At 51.2% G+C, this 23,631-nt stretch overlaps 1 protein-coding gene across 8 annotated transcripts in view; it reads left to right on the plus strand.

Annotated features, from left to right (window-relative positions):
- The window catches only part of Plekha7 (pleckstrin homology domain containing A7), a 189,307-nt gene extending 174,152 nt beyond the window's left edge, over nucleotides 1–15,155 (plus strand). For 4 of the 8 annotated variants that reach the window (XM_055627342.1, XM_055627345.1, XM_055627346.1 and 1 more), the window contains 9 exons: nucleotides 838–1,026; nucleotides 1,106–1,223; nucleotides 2,259–2,362; nucleotides 3,003–3,203; nucleotides 5,657–5,812; nucleotides 9,226–9,359; nucleotides 10,053–10,192; nucleotides 11,753–11,863; nucleotides 13,853–15,155. In XM_055627342.1, coding sequence (XP_055483317.1) covers nucleotides 838–1,026; nucleotides 1,106–1,223; nucleotides 2,259–2,362; nucleotides 3,003–3,203; nucleotides 5,657–5,812; nucleotides 9,226–9,359; nucleotides 10,053–10,192; nucleotides 11,753–11,853 — 1,143 coding nt within the window. In that variant the 3' untranslated portion in view covers nucleotides 11,854–11,863; nucleotides 13,853–15,155. Of the gene's footprint in view, nucleotides 1–837; nucleotides 1,027–1,105; nucleotides 1,224–2,258; nucleotides 2,363–3,002; nucleotides 3,204–5,656; nucleotides 5,813–9,225; nucleotides 9,360–10,052; nucleotides 10,193–11,752; nucleotides 11,864–13,852 lie in introns of those variants that run through there. The other 4 variants (XM_055627349.1, XM_055627343.1, XM_055627348.1 and 1 more) reach the window with 2 other exon arrangements.
- Nucleotides 15,156–23,631: the final 8,476 nt, after the last annotated feature.

Consider the following 23,631-nt stretch of genomic DNA (forward strand, 5'->3'; position numbering starts at 1 on the left):
CACACACATACCAACACACTAAATAAAATGTGAGAATTTTCAAAGAAATACTGCTGACTGTAAAACTAGCCTCTTCTCTAAGTTCTGTGAAATCTTGAAATACAAGGTGAAACTAGAGTAAGGAAGAGAGAGTTAAGGAGGTAGAGCTGTCATCAATGAGTGGGTTTTCTTGGCCATCAGGCATGGTCTCCTGGCATGGAGGAGCCACAGCCCCCAAGAGCCCAGCAAGCACATTGAGTACCAAGGAGACTGACCTTGTTTCCTGCCTCCCAGAAAGAGCTACAGTACAGCCAGCCACCTCTCCCACCCCCTGGCAGTCAGAGCCGGGAAGGAGAGACTTTGTAAGAATCTTCCTTTTCAGGAGAAAGATCAGGGGGATGCCGACTGATAAGCAGACCCCCTGCCCCCATACAGAAGGAGCCAGGTCTATAGCCGAGCTCTGAGTGTGTTCAGGCTGAACACTGTGGGTCCAGTGGATGTCTGTTCCCTGGGGTGGGTGCTGTTGCCATCCCAGCAGTGGTAGTCAGCATCCTACCTTCCCTGTAGCACATGCTGAGGAAGCAGGCACCATTTGACACTGCCAAGAGTATAGATCCAGGACACCAAGTGCTGGAGCTGGGTGAGTGGAGTGCTGACACACTCACTGCCCCCCAGTGCCACTTTGAAACTAGAAAGCATATTGAATCAAAGAGAAGAGTTGGGATGACGTGGCTGGCCAAAGCTTCCTTGGCTGGGGTGGTAAAGTGCCTCTGAGGCAGCCGACCCTGTGGCAGTGCTGTGTAACAACACCCCCCCTTCAATATCATCCCGCTGGACACTGGGTCTCTTTCTGAGCAGGAAGACGAGGCACCTCCCAGGCCACCACTTCCTGAACTCTACAGCCCAGAGGACCAGCCCCCAGCTGTGCCACCTCTGCCGAGAGAAGCCACCATCATTCGGCACACATCTGTGCGGGGCCTCAAGCGACAGTCAGATGAGAGGAAGAGGGACCGGGAGCAAGGCCAGTGTGTGAACGGGGACTCAAAGGTGAGCTGGAAAGATGAGAGTGTGGGAAGGGCGGTGGGTGTGACACTCTTGACTTGACAGCCTCAGGCTCTGTCCACAGGTGGAGCTCCGGTCCTATGTGAGTGAGCCAGAGCTGGCCAGCCTCAGTGGGGACGTGCCTCAGCCCTCCCTAGGCCTCGTAGGCTCTGAGAGCAGGTACCAGACACTGCCAGGCAGAGGTAAGGCAAGACTTTCTGTGGACTCCTTCAGGAATCCCTCACTGCACTGCACCACTCACAGTCTCTGCCGTGGCCTCAGATCCTGGTCTGTAGCTTGGGTCTAGCTGTGACTTCTGAGGGGAAAGACCGGCCTGACATCCTCCCATGAACAGCCTAATTCCCTCCTCCTTTTCTCTTCAGGAGTAGTCTGTGTTTTCTCCCATTTCTGTCTCCAAGAGCAACAATAATGGTTGCCCTAAAGTATGACAGTGTTGAACTGTTTTGTGTGAGCCTCATACTCAGCAGTGCTAGTAGGCAGGTGCTGTTAGACTTCCCATTTTAGAGGTCAAGAAACTGAGGCAGGGGCTGGAGAGGCAGCTTAGCAGTTAAAAGTGGCTGATTGCTTTTCCAGAGGACCCAGGTTCAATTTCCCAGCACCTACATGGTGGTTTACAACTGTCCATAACTCATGCATGTGGCATACAGGTATATATGCAAGTCAAACACCAACATACATAAAATAAATAAAAATTTAAAACCACAAACTGAGGGTAAGAGAAGTGCTGGTTAGCTAATCACAGAGGAGGCCAGCAATCCCAGCACTGTGGCTCCAGATCACAGCAGCCCGCAGGCTGGGGTGCTGGGAACCACCAGCTCTGAGGCCATGTCAGACCTGTGTCAGCCTGAGACTCGGGGAGCCCTTTCTTAAGCCCTTGGTCTCTTCACAGGGCTCCCTGTTTATCCCTAGCTGGTCCCCACGCAGCAAAGGGATGGAGGCTCCCTCTCCACCTGCCACAGCCCAGCACTTCTGCATGGAAGCAGAGCTAGAGCTGTACACCACTCTGCAGGCACAAAGGCCACCCCAGGCCAGCCCTCCTCTGTACCTGTGTCCTGCCTCATCTAGGCCCAAGGAAGAAAGAGCAGGACATGTGGGTTGTTAGTGGGGCTCTTTTGGTCCCTCATGAGAGGAGGGGTGGTTAGGGAGGGTGGTTAGGGAGGGCTTGGGGAGCGTCCAACCACACCATAGATATACCTGATTCTTCCTTCCTTGCCAAGGGCTCTCGGGCTCCACATCCAGGCTCCAGCAGTCGTCCACCATTGCTCCCTATGTCACACTCCGGAGGGCTCTGAATGCCGAGAACAGCAGTGTGACCTTCTCCGTAAGTGGCCTTAGGACGTGGAGGGGCTCACATTCCATAGGAGGGGCCCTGCGATGGCCAGTGACCAAAGAGCCTTAGAGAATCTAGGGTCTTGTTACATCCCCTGCTCACCAAAAAGGCCATTACCCTGCCATCCTGTATTTTCTGATGACTGCCAAGCCTGTCAGGGCCATGAGAAGTCCCAAGAGGCCTGTACCCTAGGTTCACCCTGGAGTATAGATTGTCAGCTCAGCTGAATAGGCCCAACTTCAGGATCTGTCTCTGTCCAGAAAACTCATTAGGGCAAAGGGCATTGGGTACTTAGAGGAAGTGATTTTCTGTGGCTAAGAGAAGCCCAAATAGTGTATGACAAAGAGAGACTAAGTAGGGAGGGGACAAGGTGTAGTTTAATTGGTAGAGTGCGTGGCATGTACAAGGCCCTGGGTTTGACAGTCTCCCCCACCCCGCCCCCGCACTGCATAAGTCAGGTTTGATTGTCAACACCTGTAATCCCAGCAGTTGGGAGGAATCAGGAGTTTAAGCTTATCCTTGGCTATATAGTGCATTTAAGGCCAGCCCACCCTGCCTGAGACCCTGTGCTGTAAGCAGAAAGCACCGATGCTTCCTGCCCCATCTACTCCATGTCTCGCCTCCTCCTCAGAGACCCAAGAGTGCCTTGGAGCGCCTGTATTCAGGAGACCAGCAGCGGGGTAAGATGAGTGCGGAGGAGCAGCTGGAGCGGATGAAGCGGCACCAGAAAGCTCTGGTCCGGGAGCGCAAGAGGACACTGAGCCAAGGAGAGAGGACGGGCCTGCTCTCAGCCCGATACCTTAGCCAGCCGCTGCCTGGAGATCTCGGCTCAGTATGTTAGGCGGGGCTGGGACAGAGGCCGGAACTTCCCCACGTCCCCTAAGCACACACACTGTCACCTACCTGGGTGACCTACACGGTTGAGAGAACATCCTGAGGGGCTGTTTGTCCACAGCCCTCCTGCACGTGTGAGCTGGCCAGAGGATGACCCGGAAGCAGAGTAGTAGGGAGGATCTAGCAACAGAGGCCTCATCCATTCTCCAAGCTAAGTGAGAAGGGCCTCTCAGTTGAGTTAAGGACTTGAGAATGTAGGATCCGAAGAGTCGAGGAAGATGGTGAGGAACAGTATGGTATGCAAGTCGACCACACAGCCTCCCAACTCCCAAGCAGATACTGGAGCCAGGGGAGGCAACTGAATAAGGGTTGGTACTCCCAACCCGGAGGTGCTGGTGATCCCCCACAGCCCACGGTGCTGAGGCCTTGGGTACTCAGGAGGGCTGGGGAAATCGGTGCTGCCCCCTGGTGGCTGGCGCTGCACCTGCCCACAGTTGCCTTAGGCCCTTTGTGGGGACTTTGCATTTGGCTTTTGGGTTTGGAGCCCCTAGTTCCCCAGCCCTCGAGCCTGACTGCTCTCTCGCTAATTCATTGCACAAGCTCTTTCGCTTCTAGTGTTGCCGCTCATTGCCTCTAATCCTGCCTGATTGTCTTTACAGACGTTCTGATGGCCACTGGGCCTCCTCTAACCGGCCAGTGCGGCCTCTGACCAGGCTTGTACTAGCAGCTTTTGTCTCCCTAGCCTAGCAGGCGCCTCACCTTTCCACTGCCCTGCTCTGTGTAGGCTGACTGACTGTAATCCACTCATCTCAGAAGCTGCTTTGTGAGGGCTGTACTCATTAGCAGAGGTCTGGGCATTGGGAAATTACAGATCCCACGCCTTACCCTGGACGGTAACATCAACTTTAGAAAGTGCGTATGTAAGTTCTACAAAGTCTGAGGCCATCTGGTTATAATTCCTCCTATCCCACTGCACAATTCCTTATGGAAAAGTTTCTGCAATTCTGATACGGTAACTTGAATGGATAGCAAAATAAACTGAATTCGGAGGGCCTCTCTGAAGCTGTTAGTCACCAAACGGCTGGAATAATGTCTTTAAAAGCTATAAACCCGTTAACTTTTAAGCTTTATAAGTAAACACCATATGGGATAACCCTGACTTTCCACAACCTGCTGTTTCAAATACGGAGAGTATTTAAGAACCATAACTCCAATACCCTGTAATTTTTTTCTTTGGGGAAAAAAAAAGGCTTGTGTAAATCTAATCAACGCCAATAAACATGTTCTTCTTATGACGGATTGGCGTGGTTCTTCCGCAGGGTTACTTTGCAGAGTGCAGTGAACTTTTGCTGTTTGTGAAAGCAATCAGGCTGGGTTTAAATGAGGACTTGTCTCTATTTGAGCACTTGTGAGCGTGTAAGAAAATGTGTGTTTTCATTATTAAATTATCCATGAACTTCAATTGCCTAATTCCTCCAAACTGTAACTGGGAAACCATCAGCAAACACAATTCTGTTGGTTTGCTAAGGATAACTTGAGCTTGTGCATGAATGTGTGGATCCTGGCAGTGCGCTCGGGGTTAGGGAGGGGTGTGAAGCATCTGTGGCTGCTGGGGCATTGTGGGGTGAGTGGAGTGAGACCAGAGGAGCTGACCTGAGGCGGTAAGCACCACCTCATCCTCACAAGAGCGCTCTTTGTTCTCAGGATCAGAGGTCTGAAGTAAACAGGAAGCCATCTTAAAGCCGGACAGACAAGCTTGGGTCCGATTTTTTTCCTGGATACAAAGTTGCCACTGTGAAATAACCTTGGAGCAATTATATCTGATCTCACATTTAGTTTCAGTTTCAGTTTGTTTTCTAGCTTAAGGAAAATGTCCCATCTCCAGTGGGTACCATTTTCCACAGCAGTTTGCTGTGCTGTGGCCAGACAACTCCCTGGAGCTGATTGGAAGTCTCCAGCCCTGATGGAGTGCAGGTTCCCTGCTCTGCGCCAGCCCTGTATAGAATGTCCAGTAGAGAGCTCATCCCCAAGAGCTTGAAGGCAGTTGAGGGGCTTGTTTTTTTCCCACTGTTTGTGCATTTGGAGTGTATGGCTCATAAACTCAGAGGCCTTGGGAGAGGGGGGATTTGGAGAGGCAGGTCATCCTGGGGTCACCCTCTTATACCTGGGAATGTTTGGATCCCTGTAGATCACTGTGAGCTTAAAGTCAGGGGTCTTCAGACCTCCAGTAGGATGCACATTTGAACACTCTGAGTTCCTAGGTCAGAGTACAGCTGGCAGTGTGGAAGAGGCCACTGGATGGAGGCAGAGGCCTTGTTTTCAATCGCACATACAGCTCCAACAGTTGCCTAATGTCTCAAAGGTCCATATTCTCAAGACACCAGGCCTCAGGGGCCTGTGTGGTTCTTTGATTGGTCTGGAAGTGAGTTTAATGCTCTCCTCTGTTGCCAGTGGAAGCGAGAACAAGATTTTGACCTGCAGCTGCTGGAGCGGGCTGCACAGGGGGACAGAAAAGACAAAGAGGATGGCTGGCTCAAAGTGCAAGCCACACCTGTCATGGAGTTGGACCTGGAGCCGCAAGACTATGACTTGGACATCAACAGAGAGGTGAGGACAGGGGCTTCCTTCATGCTTCCTAGAAGTCACGGCCTTCAGGTTTCCAGTCTGACGTGCAGTCTCACCAGGAAGGGTTTGCCTTCACTGCCGCTCAAGAAGGTGGATACGTGAGCAGTGGCTTGAGACTGTAAGGGCACCAGGGTTTCTATGCTTGAACCTATTTCTGTACTTGGGAGCAAATTGTGCCCTGTTCCCTTAATCTCGGTGTGGAGAGGATTAAGTGACTTAGCATGTTCCCAAGAGGTTTAGAAAATGTTTCCTGGATCATTGTCGGTGGCCCTTGCAAATGGCCTCTTCCGAAGACTGTAGCTATCACATGTGGTGGGAAAATACAGTGAGGTCCGAACATCACAGGAGACATTTCCCGCCAGGACTGGAGCCAGCTTTGGTCTGTGTTCTTCTGGTGCCCTCTGGTGGCTCAGTTACCTCATCACAGGGCAGGCCCAGGAAAACAAGGCCAGAGAAAGGAAAGGGGCTAGTGCCAGTCAGTCTTCTAGACTGGTCACCTTTGGTCTGTGGGTAGTTTCTGCAGCTGCTTCAGTCCTTTGTTCCTCTCGCTGGCATGGCACACAGTAGGCATGCTATAAATGTTTGCAGATGGAAGAATTTGCTGCCTGAATTTTCAGTGCCCCCCGCCCCCCCCCCCAAAAAAAAATCTTTGTCTAGGGACTTGGCCTGCTGCATCTTCCCCATGTTTTGATGAGTTTGGGTGGGACTCAAGTGCCCTTTTCAGAGGGCTTTGCCACTGTTGTGGGGGCGGGGCGTGTGTGTTTGTGTGGGTCTCACACATGCCAAGTACACAGAACTACATACCCAGCCCTCCTGTTTCCAAGAGACGGTAGATCTGCTTACAAGCTGGTTTTGCCAATGGCTAGGGATTCGAGGGGGAGGGGGCTCTGAGGACAAAGAAACCACTGTAGGTAAGCTGGTGCTTGAGTTGCTGGGTTCTTGGTTCTCACTCCCAGTAGCCAACAGTCCAGCCTCCTGCCCCCAGGCCTTTTCTCTGACAGCTTACACAGTGGAAGCCAACAGTCTGGGCTTTCTCATTCACAGAGAGCCTCCAAGTGCTACCTTGGCAATGCAAGGATATTCTCTGTTGTCCTAATTGGCCTGCCAGCCCCGGGGAAAATGTCCTTCCTTATCTATAACCTAAATCCTTCTGCTACAATGCATTCTACTTCCTCCTCTGGATCTTCCCTGGTTGGGGATAACAGAGACTTCTTGCCACCTTTCAACAAAGTAAAGGGCCACATGGGTTTAGTTCCGTTACTGAGACTGAAATGAACCCAGTTAAGAGCAAAGAAAACTACTTTGAGGCAAATTAGGATGACATTTTTTAAACTCAGAGGCATAAACAGTACTAAAAGTGTGATCAGAGGTTTTCAGAGCTTTAGACAGCAGGTTAAAAACAGGGATACTGACTGGTACTCGAAAAAGATTACCTTTATTTTTTTTTTAATTAAAAAAATCTATTTTAAAAAATTGTAACGTGCATTGATGTTTTGTTTATATTATGTCTGTATGAGGTCAGATCCTCTAGAATTGGAGTTACAGATAGTTGTAAGCTGCCATGTGAGTGCTGGGAATTGAACCAGGTCCTCTGGAAAGTGCGCTTAATCTCTGCACCATCCCCCCAGCCCCTTAAAAAAAAACATTTTTTTAATTTAAAATTTATTGAGACAACCTGTAGAGTTGGTTCTTTCCTACCACGTAGGTCCCCAAGATTAAACCTGGGTCTTCAGGCTTGGCAGCAAGCATCCTTACCTGCTAAGCCATCTCTCAAATGCATTCTTGCAGGAAGGGTGGTCAGAGAGTGGAGTCTGTGGGTAGCATGGGGGTTGGGCGGAGTCTTGTCACCTGGGAGAACCTCTGTCTTTGGACCAAGGCCCCTAAGGTTAGGGATGAGGCTCCGGCAGCATTTTTGCAAAGGAAAGGATTAGAGAGCCTTTAGGAAAGGTGACACCTTGCAGAGTCAGGATGAAGGGGGAGAGGGGAACGGGACACTAAAAAGGCCTCCAGTCTTCATCCATTGAGGTGAATGCAAAATCTGTGCCCTGCCCAGACGTGGGAACTGCCGTGGTTTGATCAGGGGAATGAAAGAATAAAGCCCTAGCATAATGCTGTCAACACTATTTTACAAGACTGGAGCAGTGCAGGGTCAGAGGCAAGGCGGGACAGATGCCCAACAGCAGGATATCTGCTGCGGTTGGGCGCCTGAAACACTCTGGATAAGAACCGGGTACGTGACTCTACCCACATCTGCCTTCCCGCCTTCCCTGTTCCGGGTGCGTGACTCCACCCACTGCCTTCCCGCCTTCCCTGTTCCGGGTACGTGACTTAACAATGGCTTTGTTCAAACCGCCCAATCAGATCCCTGTAACTATGCTTCTCGCTTCTGTAATCGCTCTTCTTGCTCCCAAGCCCTATAAAAACCCGTCACCCCAACCGAGAGGCGCGCAAGTCTTCCGAAAGGCTTTGTCGCCCCGGGTACCCGTGTATCGAAATAAACCTCTTGCGGCTTGCATCCGAAGGCTGGTTTCGCTGTTCCTTGGGAAGCGGGGTCTCCCCATCTAGAGAGGCTCAACGGGAGTCTTTCAGCTGTTATTGTTGGTTTAAACTTCTCAGTCAATCATGTCTGGCCTGCATGGCCCCACAGACTCAGGAGTGTGCTTGAGATAGGAAATGTTTCACTACGCTTAGGTCCTCTGTTTACCGTTTATCAGTTTTGGGTGGTCTCTCAGCTGCCAGGCTGTGGCTCATCCTTTTTTGTTTTGTTTATTTCGTTGGTTGGCTGTTTTGCTGTTTTCTGTTTTGAGACAGGACCTTCCTGGGTAGCCCTGGCTGGCCTGGAACACACCATGTAGACTAGAGATCCATACTTGTCTCTGCCTCCCAAGTGCTGGGGTTAGATACACATGCCTTATCCCAGCCCTGAAGCACTCTTGTAGGACACAGAGGGCCCTCCCTCCTTCCCTCCCGCCCGCCATCATCTCTCCGTTATGGAGGACTTGCTGAAGGGCTTCTCAATATCAGGGCAGAAGGAAGGCCCTTACGTGGGAAGGACAGTAGAGCTCCACTGAGTGGGTGTGGCTGGAGGGTCAGGTCATGGGGCCTTGGGTACCATACTGAGGGTCCAGTGCTCCCTATGTGATCCCCAGTGTCCTGCCTGCCTTGCCACTTCTCTGTCCCTGGGCCTCTAGAGAGCTGTCTAGTGCAGTGGAGAGAGTATGCTTTGATGTGAGACCCGGGTTCAAGTCCTTAGTTCCACAGCTCAGTCGTTTGATGATCTTCTTTGACTCTGTGGACTTGCTGTTTGCTTCCTCGAAGGGTGGGGAGGACGGAGAAAACATGCCCCAAAGCAGAGTGAGCTTACCCTCCATCCTGCCACCCGATCCTCTCCCCAGCTGTCTAAACCAGAGAAAGTCTCCATCCCTGAGCGGTATGTGGAACAAGAGCCTGAGGAGCCACCCAGCCTTGAGGAGCTGCAGGCGCGGTATCGAAAGGCTGAGAAGATACGGAATATCCTCGCCCGGTCAAGGTCAGCCCTTGCTTGCTCAAGTCTGGAAGTCTCACAGACTCCATGTCAGGTGCTAGCTCAGCTGTGGGAGACCCAGGCCAGACTGACTAGTTGATTTTTTGCTACGTTTTGTTTTAAAAGAATTCCTCTGAATGAAGCAGGTAGGCAGGTACTCAGATGAGAAAGCTTGCCTTGGTCACTTAAAAGGCTCTGATGAACTTGGGAAGAGTTCCTGTCCCAGGTCCCACACCCCAGATCTGTCCCCAGTGATTGGCAAGTGTGAGCTATTATGCCAGACATTAGTGAGGGAGACTCGGCTGAGGTCACTTCCAATGATGGTCTTTTGAACATTTGTGCACATACTTCCTTATAGATCCACAGAAGGGCCCGGGCTTGTCCCGGGATGCTAGAGGCTTTACCTGTTTCCTGAACACTGAGCTTGGACCCCAGGAAGTGGCTTTTCTGTTCAGAGTTGCATCAGCCATTTCATATCTGGGTTTATCAAGCGTCTCCAGCTGGAGCCCTTAACTTGAGGCCTACAGGAAGAACGGAGTTGTGTTCATCATAGGTTTAGGGAAAAGTAGGCAGTCTTGTCTTGGAAGGAAACAGGCAGTGCCCAAAAAGGTGCCCGCAAAAGTGTTGACAATTCCCCTCCCCGAGGCCTCTGATGGCCAGGGTGGTGAGACTCACAGCCGTCTCTCGGGTCCCCAACAGCATGTGCAACCTGCAGCCGACAGGCCAGGACCGCAACAGCCTGGCTGACCTGGACTCCCAGATGCAGGAGCAGGAGCGGATCATCAACATTTCCTATGCCCTGGCCTCCGAGGCCTCTCAGCGCAGCAAGCAGGTAGCAGGTAAGGCCGTGGGTACCAGCCTCCAGGGCCCACTTCCTGCTGCTGCTCCCAACATGACCTGTCCTAGAGCCAGGAAGTTAGCAGACATTGGCAGGTAAGGCTGTGTTCTCTGTCCTGCCGACCCAAGCGGGAGAAGAGCTGCCCCTCAGCTCCTTACTTGACAACTCTGAGACAAGAGGGTAGGGAAGTTTCTTTCCTTGGGAAGAAGGGGCAGAAGTGATACTGGAACAGGGATTTTTTGGTGGGGCAAAGCAAAGGGCTCCTCTAATCTGCCTGGAAAGCCTTCCGTGGTCCTTAAGCCAAAGCCACTCCCACTGTTAGTGACCGTGTGGCAGAAAGTAGGAATGGAGAATTGAGGCAAAAGAATACCCTGGCGGTGTAGAAGCAGCGCGTAGCTGCTGTGTTGTATATGGAGGCTGCTTTAAGCACATGCCTGTAATCCCGGCTGTCAGGAAGCAGAGGCAGGAGGATTGCTGCATGCATGCTATAGACTAGGCTAGCCTGGACTACATACAGAGTGAGACCCTGTCACAAAGAAAACAATGGAAGTGTCTCTGTCAGAAATCCCCCTGTGGTAGCCTCAGAGTCCATCCTGTGTAGTTTGTCTTCTAATGCAGTGGTCACTGTGTATGTATATAGTGCCCCTGGCCAGCTGTACTTCTGGGATGGACAGGCAGAGGAAAGTGCTGTCATTTTCTCTACTGCTCCTCTAATCCAACTGACCAACAGCCCCTGTGGCTGCTGGCCCTGGTGTGGGGAGCAGCTTTGACAGCCCTTCTGGAGGCCACAGAAGTGACTAATGACTCAGACAGATCCAGGCTCTGTCCCCATGCCCTGATCCTACAGAGTTCCTAGAAATGTGACCTCATGTGGTGGCTTACATCCATTATCCCAGGTAGGGAGGAGCAGGGTTTCAAAGCCATTCTTAATTATATAACAAGTTTAGGCCCGGGATAGACTACACTGAGGCCCTGTATCAAAACAAAACCAGACTACACCGGAGTGTCGGAAGCCCTTGCTCTGTAAAGGGGCTGGAAGTGGTCTTGTGTCGCTCTGTGGCTGGGACTCAGGCAGTCCCTCTTCCTGGTGACCCCAGAGCTCATCTCAGCAGCCTTTGAAAGCCCCTCCCCGGGAGGCTGCCCTGCCCCTCCAGGCACCCTCCTCACTGCTGTGCTGGCTTTCACTCTGCACTCCATCACAGCTTGGGTGGTGCTGAGGATTGAACTCGGGGCCTCTGGTACGCTAGGCTAACCCACCAGTCACTGAGCTGCAGTCCCAGCTTGCACCCTCACTCTGATCAGCCCCCTCTGCCTCCTCTCCCACAGCTGATGACCAGCCCTGACACCTGCCCTACCTCCCGTTCTGCACCTCTGTTCACTCTTGCTCTCCCCCCAAATCAGAAACTCTAGGCAAGCTAGGCCTCATGGATCTGGCCCCCAGAGCAGGCCATTAGTTTCGGGCAATGGGGCAGGCCACACAGTGTTGCCAGGCAGGGCGTGTGTTGGTGTGGGTGGACAGATCACTCTAACGCACCGCTTGATTCCTGTGTGCCCTGTCTAGTGCAGCAGCTGGCCCTCCTCCCGCCTAAAGCCCCCCTGTCCTCCAGGACGGTGCCACCTTACCCCCCCCTAAGCAACGGACTGCACTACACCTTTGTCTAACACCTTCCAAGTAAGAGCCCCTGCCTGGCTGTCCTGATGCTGTGCACCCCATAGTCTGAGCATGCCCCTCCTGCCTCCCTGCTGCTGCCGAGCTGACTGCATTGCCACCTGCTGTTGCTTCCTTCCGCTGGCGCTGCGGCCGCTGGGGGTGGGAGGCTGCCTAGATGGTGGGCAATTGGAAGAGATTCACCTTCAAGGAACTCAGGCCTCAACAGAAGGCAACACCAAAGGTTCTATTGTCCTGAAATACCTCAGGGGAGTTTCCAACCCTCTGACGTCGCTGTATGATGTTGCCATTTATAGAGTTCATGGTGCAGAACTGTGCAGTTGAGGTACAAGAAAAAAAATGTAAAAAAAAAAAAAAACAAAAAAAAAAACCTCTTGTTTCAGTTAAGTTTAGGAAGTTGTGTTGGGCTGCATCCACAGCTGATTGGGGCCATGTGTAGTCTATGGGCCATGGGTCGGACAAGTCTTGGGCCCTAGCTGCACCTGCTCGTTTCTTTCTCTTAAGGCAGCTTGATGCCCCCTAAACAGCATAGGCCACCCTGCCAGAGTCCAGGGAAAAGAAGAGTCAGATCTCACTCTTTCAGCCCTTACCAAAAGTGAATGAAGAACCGTCCAGGGTTACAGAAGACAAACCGAGACCCCAAGGGTCTGGGCTCAGTCTTCCTCACACAGCAAGGCCTGGGACTGTGTCAGTCACAGGTGCCTTAGGGAAGAGACAGAGACAAGGCTAGAACCACAACCTGTCAAGATGCTTGGGACGACCCCATGAAGTGAGTTGCTGACCAGGACAGGCCGTAGGTAAAGGAAGAGACCCCCAGCCCTCGCTCCCCACCCAGGAACCAGCAGGTCCAGCACCTGACCAATTGTGAGAGAATTCATGGCCCGGGCCAGCTGCCCGTGCTGTATCCTCGCCTGGACCACACAGATCACGCTATAGCGCCTCGCAGCCAGTCCCTCCCTGACGGCCTGCCTTGCTGTTTCCTGCTCTTCCCTTATTGGATCATGATTAACCTTGTTGAGGGACTGCTGCATGCTAGGCATCGTGCTGAAGATCTCCTGATCCTCACAGGCACCCTGTGAAGCTATTCATCCGTCTTATAGACGAGGAAGTAAAGCTTGGACCCCTGAGGGACTTGCCCAAGGAGTCAGAGCTTATGTCAGGATGCAAAGCCCTTTGCTGTGAACCCACAATTTTTATTCTCCACCACCGCTGGCTTGTGGGGTCATCTGGGCCACCTCCAGAAGCTCCAGGGGTCTACAGAGGTGGGTGAAGGGGACATCACTTTGCACTAGAGCCTCTGTCTTAGGATTACCCTTCCTTTGGAGCCAGCAAACCCCTGCCATACTGAGGGCAGGAGTAGGTCAGCTAGCTTGAACCTAGCCTGGCGCTCGGGAGGGGTAGAGCAAAACTCCATGGAAAGCTCCTGCCAGGTCCTTTGTAAAGGCCCCAGGACTTACCAGGACCATGGTTATATGGTGTTTACCTAGAAATCCGAGCAGGCAGAGGTGCCAGGGAGAGGCTCTAGTTCACCCTAGTTTTTCAAGCCCCCCCCCCACCTCCCCATCTTGTGCTATGCCTTAGATGCTCTCTGCAGCGCTCAGCCATGCCTCTTCCTCTCAAGGCACCACAGGCAAGTTAGAATTACCCTGTTTTGTTAGAAAAGCAAGGTCACAGAGGCAGGGCTGTCTAGTCTTCCAGAGAATAAAAAGCAGAGCCACTTACCCCAGTGGCTTGCCCAGGTCTTGGCTTACTGCAGAGGGCAAGTTCATGAAGTAACATGAGTGTAGTATGCTTCCTAGACTTGGAAGGAAAATGAAACCCAGTGCCCTGGGTGCTAGAAGGAAAGGTCCCTTGTCAGCGGCCGCCTTGCCCGTGTACCCTGCTCTCCTGCTCTGTCTGCCAGTCCCTGTCATGGTATGCACAAGCGTGCCCACTGTGAGGACAGGAACACAGGTCTGCCAGCCTCTCATTATATCCTGTGCTTTTTGCCAGCCCAGGCAGTAACGGACCCATGATCCAGTGTGCAGGGGAGAAGCCTGGAGCCGGGGGCCCAGCGAAACCAGCATCTTCCTGGGATATTGTCCTTGCAGCCCCAGTGGACATCCTTCCAGCTGAGCAGGGGCTCTGACTGGAGGAGAGAGCAACCCACCCACCATGGTGGGTGCAGCATGGAGCCAGGGCTCCATCCTAACACATGCCCATTTGTTTCAGTCCACACCCTGTTTTACAGACAACAGAAGCACTTTTGATACATGATGCAAAGTATACTGTATTTTAGAATCAGAATATATTTTATAATGCTCACCTCAAGGACCAAGTGGCTGGTAAGGTGAGCCGGCAAGGTTTTGTAGCCACACATAGGGATTCCAGGTATTGTGGGGGAGGGGGCATGGCATGGTGGGTGGGGAGAAGGGTAGGGCAAGCAGGAGCCATTCCCACTACCCATGAACCCAGACATCGGCTGGATATATGGATATGCTTTCTATGGGTTCCAGTATGGAGCTCGTTAGAATGATCGTCAGGAAATAGAAGGCAGTTGACTGCCGAGGTCAGCATCCCTGAGCCGATGCCCAGCCCCGGAAACTCCACCTGGATGGCCCATGGAGGCTGTCTGTGCCTTGGCCCTTGGTTCTGACTGAGGAGCAACCATGAGTGTTCAAAAGCCTTGGCTTCTTCAACTGTCGGTGAAGGAAGGCTCCCTCAGCAAACAGTTCTCAGAAGGGAGACGTGTTATAGCAATAAATTCCATATGGGTGGCGCCTGCCATCCCTCCCCCAGGCAGGACTGGAGGACCTCTGCTGCCTGCCATGGGGAAAGCCAGGACGGCTTCCCTAGGACTCAGCCTGGTGAGGCGGGCAGGCAGGGCCAGGACACAGGACTGACTTGACTCCAGCCCAGCTGAGGAAGAGGTGACCATGCCAGACTCAGGATTCTTGGCCCTTTATTTAACTTGTCTCATGATAGTCTTCATACAGGAAGCAATGACTAAAAGGAAAACAAACAAAAAAACCCTCTGTTGGGTGGAGCCACATTTTAAATGAAAATTTGTCTTTGACTATCCTTAAAAGAAGAAGAAAAAAAATCCTTGAATATATTTAGAAGTTGCTGTCTATTTTTAACTAACTCCATATGCTGCCAGTATCAACTTCATGACATTTGCCAAAATAAGATTTTATTTTTGCCTTTATAAGATTTTGTTGGAAAAATGAGATGAATATTTTGCAAGAAAAAGTTAATTTAAATAAAAGTGTAATGGTTTGCAAAAAAAAAAAGTGATGTACAGATTAAAATGTTAACCTCATCTGTGTCGTGTTTCTTGCCGGCTGTATCCCTTCACCATGGCCTGTGTACATTCTTAACCTGTGTCAACTCTCTGTCCCCTTCTTACTGTGTTCACTTATGAAGGATCCTTCTCACTGACAGCTCCTTGATATTTGAGTGTCTTAGGAGGCCAGAGGGATGAGGATCCCTGTCCTACCCCCAGACAAGGATCCCCATGTGGAGCTGGTTTAGGCTGGCCAGCCCCAATCGGCTCCTGTCCAACCCACACGCTGCACCCGTTCCAATGAGGCCTGTTAGTGATGGACCATTGCAAACTGGATTTGCATTTAATTCATCTTGACTGGTGATGCATGCCTAAAGTGGAAGGCAAGGGGCCAGTTTGCTTTAGGGATATGTGCGTTTCCAAGTTTCTGCGTGGCCAAGGAGTGTGTTGGAGGTTTGGAGAAGCCTTCCAAGCATTTAAACTGGTAAAAGTGAATTCCAAGCCATTCTGGATGGGCAGAGGGGAGAGCTGCTATTTCAGCCACTGAGTGTTTTGAATTTAAAAATAAAAGAAATACTCTTCTTGTTTTAAACATTAGCTGGAAATGTCATATAACAGATTAAAGCAAAGAGGGGATGATTCTGCAACTGAATGCAGTTGCCTGAAAAAACAACAGAAAACCCACAATTGAGCCCATCCCACAGTGGAACCATCTGTAGGCGGTTTCTTAGCAGAACCACACCGGCAGTTTCGAACTGTTGGTCCTGGTTTGTGTTTCACAGCTAGAGCTCTCTGTGTGAGGGAACAGGACAGCTGTCTGGCTGCTATTCCCAGGGTTCCCCATCAGGGAAGGAGGTGTACACTCTTCCAGGAGAACTGTGGCTTCAATTTCAATCTGCAAAGAAAGTGAAAGGGCTTCAGCCAAACTCAGTGCAAAGCACTAAAAAAAAAAAAGTCACAGGTTGGCTATGTCTGTGTCAGGGACAATGTGGCCTGGTGCTTCTCAACCCCTTGAGAGGGCTGGCTGCCTGAAGTAAGATGGGCTGGGGGAGATGGCTCAGTCAGGAGAGGATTGGCTATAGAAGCGTGGGGTCCCTGAGTCTCCAAACAGTAAGGTTTGGAGCTAGAGAGATGGCTCAGTGGTCAGGGACACTTGCTCTTGCAGAGGACCCAGGTTTGCTTCCCAGAACCCATATGTGGCCCACAAACATCTGTCACTCCAGTTCCTGGGTGTGTGACCCTCTGACCTGCATGGGCAGTACACACAAGTACATACAGGCAGAATGCTCATATACAGAAGCAAATCTAAAAACAGTAAGTTGGAAGAGCAAGTGAGGAAGAAACGGCATCAGCCTCTACCTTCCACACATGCATGTGCACTACATACGTGTTCATGCACACACTACTTACACACAGTTAAAAACAAGACGAGGCCATTTGTAGACTTGGCTAGCTAGCTATGTGCGCTCCGGGATTAAGAACTCTAGCCTGGTGTTTCCAACCAAATATCCTTGCAGACCCCAGGCCCTGAGCAGAGTGGAGGATGCGAATGTGCCTGTGTCTGTTCACTGATCACCTTTTCTTGCGCATTTATTTACTCTATGTGTGTGAATGTAGGTGCATATGTCCTGTGACTCACATGTGGAGGTCAGAGGACAACTTACTTGGGCATGAAACTTGGGTCATCAGGCTTGGCAGCAAGAGCCCTTACCCATTAAACCATCTCATCAGCGCTGCTCACCTATTCATTCTGACTGCAACCAGGCCTTGGGTGAGGCCCAGGCTTGTTCTATCTGATCTTGGCCAGAACCAACATGAAAATTTTAAGATCAACTGTTAGGCAGGAATTAGGAATGAAATCTGCTAATCCCCACTTGACCTTCCAGAACTGTCTGCATTTTTACCACATCCAAGATGCTCTCTAAATAAACACACTTCACATACAATTTGGCAAGTAGGTATGCTGGACTGAGGAGGGTGCTAAAATTAGCAAGCGTCCTGTTTTGTCTTCTCTTTGGCCTGCCCGTGTCTAGCTGTGGACCTGCGAGCCTGCAGTGGGTCCCTTTGCCCTCACGAAGGCCTTGGTCACCTTCACACAGACAGGTATCTTATAGAGTTTTCCTGGCTACTTTGTGTGATAGCCAAAGGTCAGAGAATCTTCTCCCTGTTCCCCAGGGGCCTGCAGGTTCTCTTGGTCAGCCTGTGTGAGAGGGGATGGCAGTAATGCATACAGACTCTGGCCCAGCCAGCCAGGAGCCTGTTGTGGGCTGCCAGAGTTCCCTATAGTAGCAGCACAGTAACCTATGTTAAGTCCTTTTGTGTTCTCACCAAGGGTGGGAATGAAGCAGCAAATGATTTGTCTAATCCACAAAATCACATTTCTGAGACATAGCAGGCCAATGCTGGGAGCCCTCTGCTTCAGGGTCGACATCACACAGGGGCTTTGCAAGGGACTTCTCAGGTTGTTCTGAAAAGAACAAAGAGACCAGGCTTGGGAAGACATGAAAAATGGCAGCCCCTCCCAGCACAGTAAGCATGCCATTGCTTTGCAGCCCGCACTCAAAGGCAACCACTTTCATTGCTCCCCTAGCAAAAGAAACCTTTCTTCAGAGCGAGTGGCGGGGTACAAAGGCAGAGCACAAAATGCACATACATCAGAGTCCCTGCAATTCTGTTTGAACAAGCATATTGATTGGTCCTGACCCTGTTACATTTTTTCCCTATTATTTGAAAAGGTGCATCTAAGTGGAGTGAATTGAATCAACGGGACTGAACTTTCCACGAGAACTTCTCGAGGTATTTCTTTAGTTCAAAGCTTTTGAATTTTAAAGGGCATTTTTAATATGAATCTGTTGAGTATTCTTTGCCACAGCCCAACAAGGCATGTTAAATGCAGATGAGGCTAGACTAGGAGGCTGGGAATATGGGTAGAGACGGAGACTGCAGGGCATGAGCCAACTGTGTCCTGTGGGAGAGCCAGGTTGGGGTACAGCATAGGCCCTAAATGTGTCTGAGAACATGAGAACAGCTTAGCCACAGGAGAGCAGTCTCACGGGCTCTGCGTGGAGGAGGCCTGTGTGATGATCAGCTGCCCACCGTCCCGCATTCTTGGGAAGCTAAGAAAGAACTAGGCACGCAAAGTCCCTTAGCTGGGGTCCCAGTTTGAGTCACCATACCTTGCCAGTGTGCCCAAGCCCTAGGCAGACCTCTTTAGTCTGTCCCGGGAGCTCTCCCTCTGTACTCTGAGTTGCATTTTAATCCTTCATGGATCAGGGTCTTGGATATTTTGCTCTTTGTTTGAGTCCCTTGTACCATCCTGGCCATGGTCTCTAGAGGCCTCAGTCTACTCAGACACAGTTGAGAGACTTGGCCCACTCCAGGCTCATTTTAAATTAAAAATTATTATTGTTATTGTTTTATGTGTCTGGCTGTTTACCAGCTTTGTGTGTGTTTAACATGTGTGTACAATGCTGGAAGAAGCCAGAAGAGGGCGTTGGATCCCCTGGAACAGGAGTTACAGACAGCTGTAAGCTGCCATGTGGGTTTTGGGAATCAAACCCAGGTCTTCTGGCAGAGCAGCCAGAGCTCTTAATGACTGCACCATCTCTCCAGCCCCCTCATCACCCCTTTTGGCCAAGTTCCCCTATTCCTTGCCGGTCTGAGTTTCTGTTTGGAGGCTTTTGACTCTCAAAAGCACTTTCCTCCTAAACCCAGAGTTTAGGCTCAGAGGCAGAATTGTCACAGAGGAGTGGATAATCCCCCCTCCTTCCCTGCCTACACCGAAAGAATTTGGGGTATGGACATCTCTGCAAAGTCCTCCAGACGAAAGACAGTGGCCAGGGGAGTCTGGAAGGGCAGAATCGCTGCAAAAAGGGGTTCTTTGTGCCTGTGTCTGCCCACAACTGCAGGAGTCACCCACCCCCTAAGTACTTTCTTTTGCTATCCTCTTAGATTGACATTCATCCTCCCAACACATGTTTTCCTGGCTTTCACCTTCAGGCCTCCTGCTGTGGTCAGTGTTTCCAGGGCCACAGGAGCTGGTGAGCACAAGTAGCAGTAACAACTCCCTGTGTCTCCATTGGCCTGTTCTGCAGGGGGAGCCTTGCCACTCCCTGGTCCTCCTTGGGAGTCCAGATAGCCCTCACTAAGTTCGCCACGTACCTCTCCAGCATGAGTTCTCCAACTGGCAACTTCTGGACATCTTCTGGCTGGGAAAGTGTACCAAGATGGCCTCTTACCCCTGCACTCCAAAAAGCTGTTCCTGCCTGGTCATCTCCCTAAGCAGCAACCCCTGGATGTAATCTCTCTCTTTATAAATCTTTCTCCCCATCCCAGCCAAGCCCACTGTCCACACATATGGGAGAAGTTTTCTGTCTTTGAGCTTGGCAATTGCCTCAGTATCCCTCCCTGCTCAGGGATTGCATCCCCGTTTAAGTAGCTACTGTGATGTGGTCAAGCATCCCAAAGTTAGTGGCTTAACATCATAATTAATTATCTGTCATGGTTATGCAATTCTCCAAGCCCATGAGCTAGGCAGATCTTTAGCTCCGTATAGTAGAGGCAGCTTTTTCACCTTGGTGGCATTGCAGTGGGGCTGTCCGGATAAGCTGGGATGGTTGATCATCCTCATCTCTGCCCACGCTTCCTCATGTGAGTGCTTCAACTTTCTTTGCAACATGGAGGTCTCAGGATAGATGGACTTAATTGTTGCTGCCAGGCCTTTAAAAAATTAGGCCAGAGCCAGGCATGGTAGCATGTACCTGTAATCCCAGAACCCCAGGGCCTGAGGCAGGAGGATCATGAGGTTGAGGCTAGACTGGACTATTTAGTGAAACTGTCTTCCTCAGGCCTGGGAGGTGGTCCGGAAATGGTGTGTTCCGCATACAGTTAGGATTTGGACAGTGTGTCCTTCAGGCTCTTGTGTCAAATGCTGGTTTACCAGCAGGTGGTGCTATTTGGAGGAGGCTGAAGCCCTAGGAGGTAGGCCAGTGTGTAAGCCTTTGGGTTGTAACTTCCTCTCTCTGCTTCCTGTCTGGCAAGGGCTGAGTAGCCTCTGCCACACGATTCCACCACAAATGCTCTGCTTCAGTGTCCACCATCTCAGAATCTGTGGAGCCAAAAGCTACACACTAAAACCTTTGAAACTGTGAGACAAAAGAAATCCTCCCACTCTGAAGTTTTCTCTCCCAGCTACCCAGCTATCTATCCCAGTTGTCTCACAGTGACACAAAAGGCACTCAGAAGCACACCTCCTAACCAGAGAACTGCCTCACTGGCCAGCCTGGGATGGGGGCGGAGGTGGGGGTGGGGTCTGGGAGACTGCTCTTGGTCTGATAGCCAGCGTCTCACAGACACTTGTTGACTGCTTCTGTGGCAAGAGGGAACAAGCAGGTGGGTGACAGTATCAGCTCTGGCTTTCACTCCCCCACTTCTCACTATTCTGGGAGAGCTGGCCCTGGGACACTTTTCAGAGACGGAGAAGGGTCAAGGCTAGCCCCTGGGGAGCCGGGAAGTGAACCGTGGATATAAATGTCTTTCACTTGGAAGGAGGGCATGTCAGAGGGGGCTGAGGATGAATAGTCACCATTACTCTCCAGCACCTCTCCCACACGGAGAAACTTGCCTGCCGCTGGTGCTTCAAAGCCATGCTTCCTCCCACCGGTATCTGGCTAGACTCGTTTGCCTGATTTTTATTACTCACAACTTTTAAAAAGTATATTCACTTATTTATTTTATGGGGGGGGGGGAGGCATTCATGCCACAGCGTGTCTATAGATGTCAGAGGACATCTTTCAGGGGTTAGTTCTTGCCTTCCGCTGTGTGGGCCCCAGGGATCAAACTCATGTGGCTGAGCTTGGTAGGAAGTGCCTTTACCGGCCGAGGCGTCTCAGTGACTCCGCCTAGTACCATTTGTCTAGTACTCTGTGTGACACTCATTGGCAGGTGGGGTTACAGAAATGTTGGGGTTGAGTCCAAGGTTGGAGAGGCTTCCAGCTAAGCCTGACGGCCGACCTGAGCTAGATCCCTGGTACCCAACATGGTGGAAAGAAGAGGCGATCTGACTTCCAGAAGGTGTTCTCCACACCCGTGCTACAGCGCTTGTACTCACACTCGCTTTTACGAGCTGTGTTTACTTTTATTTTATATGCATATGTGTGAGACTGCATGTATGTCTATGTGCCGTGTGCATGCCCGGGGGCCTGCAGAGACCAGATGAGGGCATGAGACCCCTGAGAACGAGAGCGTCCACTACACAGGCGCTCTTAACCACTAATCCATCTCTCCAGCCCCTAAATAACATTTTTAATGAAAAAAAAAATTATAGCAATATGCTAGTCGCCAGGACTGGGCCCAACCCAGGCTGGTGGGCTTGAGGCTTCCATGACAGCCCTGGGACCAGGGCAGCCTTAGGGAACCTGGGTGTCTTTGAGCTACATCAAGCAGAGGCACTGGCTCCAAGGAGGATCACACCGCCTTACCTGCCTGCTGCTCACACTTGGCCCATGGTCGCTCAACTCCCATCGTAGGTGGGAGTGTTGGAAAGAAGAGAGTCCTGTGTGGGAGCCAGCCTGCTCGGAACTGAGTTCTGCTTTGCCAGCCTCATTCCTTGGAGCCTGTTACTCCTTGTCAGCTTTATAAAGTAAGGTGATTGCTAAACCAGCAGTCACCATAGTCAAGTTATTATAAGGAATGCTTCTTTTTGTTTGTTTTGTTTTGTTTTTCAAGACAGAGTTTCACTGTGTGGCCTGCCTCTCCTGAAGACTCTGGCTCTGTAGACAAGGCTGGACTCAAATTCAAAGATCGGGCTGCCTTTGCCTCCCAAGCGCTGGGAGTGAAGGTCTATGCCACCAGCTGGAAATAGTTCTTGGTTGGTTTGAGGATGGTATCTTCAATATGTAGCCTTGTCTGGCCTGGAGCTAGCTGTGACCTGGAACTGACTCTGTAGACCAGGCTAGCCTCAAACAGAGACCACTTGCCTCTGCCTCTAAAGTGCTGGAATTAAAGGTGTGTACCCCTACGCCCAACTGAAAATGGTTCTTGCTGCCCTAGGAAACATTAAGGAAAAATATAGATAGGTTGGAGAGATGGTGCAGTGGTTAAGATCACAGGCTGCTCTTCAAGAGGACCCGAGTTTAGCCTCCAGCAATCACGTGGCAGCTAACAACTGTCTGTAGCTCAGGGTCCAGAGGATCCAGTGCCCTCTTATAGTCTTCATGGGCAATGGATCCCATACATATACATGGGGGGAGGGGAAGTAAGGTGGAAGGGGAGAACCAAGTCCACAAAGACGCAGTCCATCCTCCACATGTGCACTATGGCACACATGCCCCTGGCATGTACATGCACACACACACACACAATAATAAACAGATTCTAAAATACATGAAGCCGTATGAGAGTGGGCACATTGACCTATTTCCTGTAGTAGCCACAAGAATCACTAAAAAATTATTGTTCTGTGAATGAACGACGACGACATCCCATTGCCAGGAAACTTGCCTTGGAAGGCTTTACTTGTCTCTGTGGTGTCTTAGCCCCCCCGGACACATCCCTAGTTCCCTGAGTTAGTGGTAAAAGCAGCAAATATGGAATCCAGCAAGTCAGCCCTCCCTCCCCAAGCTTTGGTTCCCATTTAAGAAATGGAGCTAGCGATGGCTGCTTCACCTGGGTCATCACAAAGCCTGCATGAGTCACCGTTACAGCCCCTGGCTGAAGAGCTTTTGCTCTTGTGGTTGATCTTTCCTGTGAGTGTCAGGGCTCAAGGTGGTTCGTTCTTGTGTACTTAAGTCCTGCTCCTTTAAAGAGCTATATATGAGGTGCGCAGGTTTGGGGGTCCCCCACTACCCCTCTGCCCTGGTCTTTTGCTCTCACTAGCTGCCTCCTCAGGCAGTCACCTGCAGCAGCCCTAGGCTTTTGAAGCTAGGATTCAAGGAACCTGGCTGCGATGGAGCTGTCTCCCTGAGCCCTCCAGGTGCTGAGGACAGACAGGTCCCTGGAGGCCTGCCCCTGCAGCCCCGCAGCTGTCCACCTGACATCACATCAACCTTACACGTCCCTTTGATGTCAGTCCCCAAACTGGAGCCCGGCGCCCAGCTCTGAGGACCCAGGCTTTGAAGTTGGCCTATAAATTGAGCTTTCAGGAAGAAAGTTGTCTGTTGTGGCTCAGAGCAACCAGCTGGGCCCTGTAAAGGCACGCGGAGTACCGTGAGCCCCTGATAAATAATTCTTTCTGGGCCCAAGAAAGAGTCATTCCATTTAAAGGGAAGGAGAATTCCCTTGACCTTTTCATTGAAGTTAGGGGTGGGGGCATTGGAGAGGGTTTTCGTGCCTTCTCATGAAAGCCACATGGGAAGGCAGGTGGTTTCTGAGAATCCTGCAAACAAGCGCTCTTGACACCAGGTACTCTAGCCAAGCCCTGCCCCTTTTCTCCCTGCTCTGCCATGGTGTGACCAGCCTCTTACAGGAAGAGAGGCCTCAGCCCTTCAAGGTAAATCCTGCTGGAAAT

This window comes from Psammomys obesus, unplaced genomic scaffold (assembly GCF_907164565.1).
Source record: "Psammomys obesus unplaced genomic scaffold, mPsaObe1.curated_primary_1811, whole genome shotgun sequence".
Classification (NCBI taxonomy): domain Eukaryota; kingdom Metazoa; phylum Chordata; class Mammalia; order Rodentia; family Muridae; genus Psammomys; species Psammomys obesus.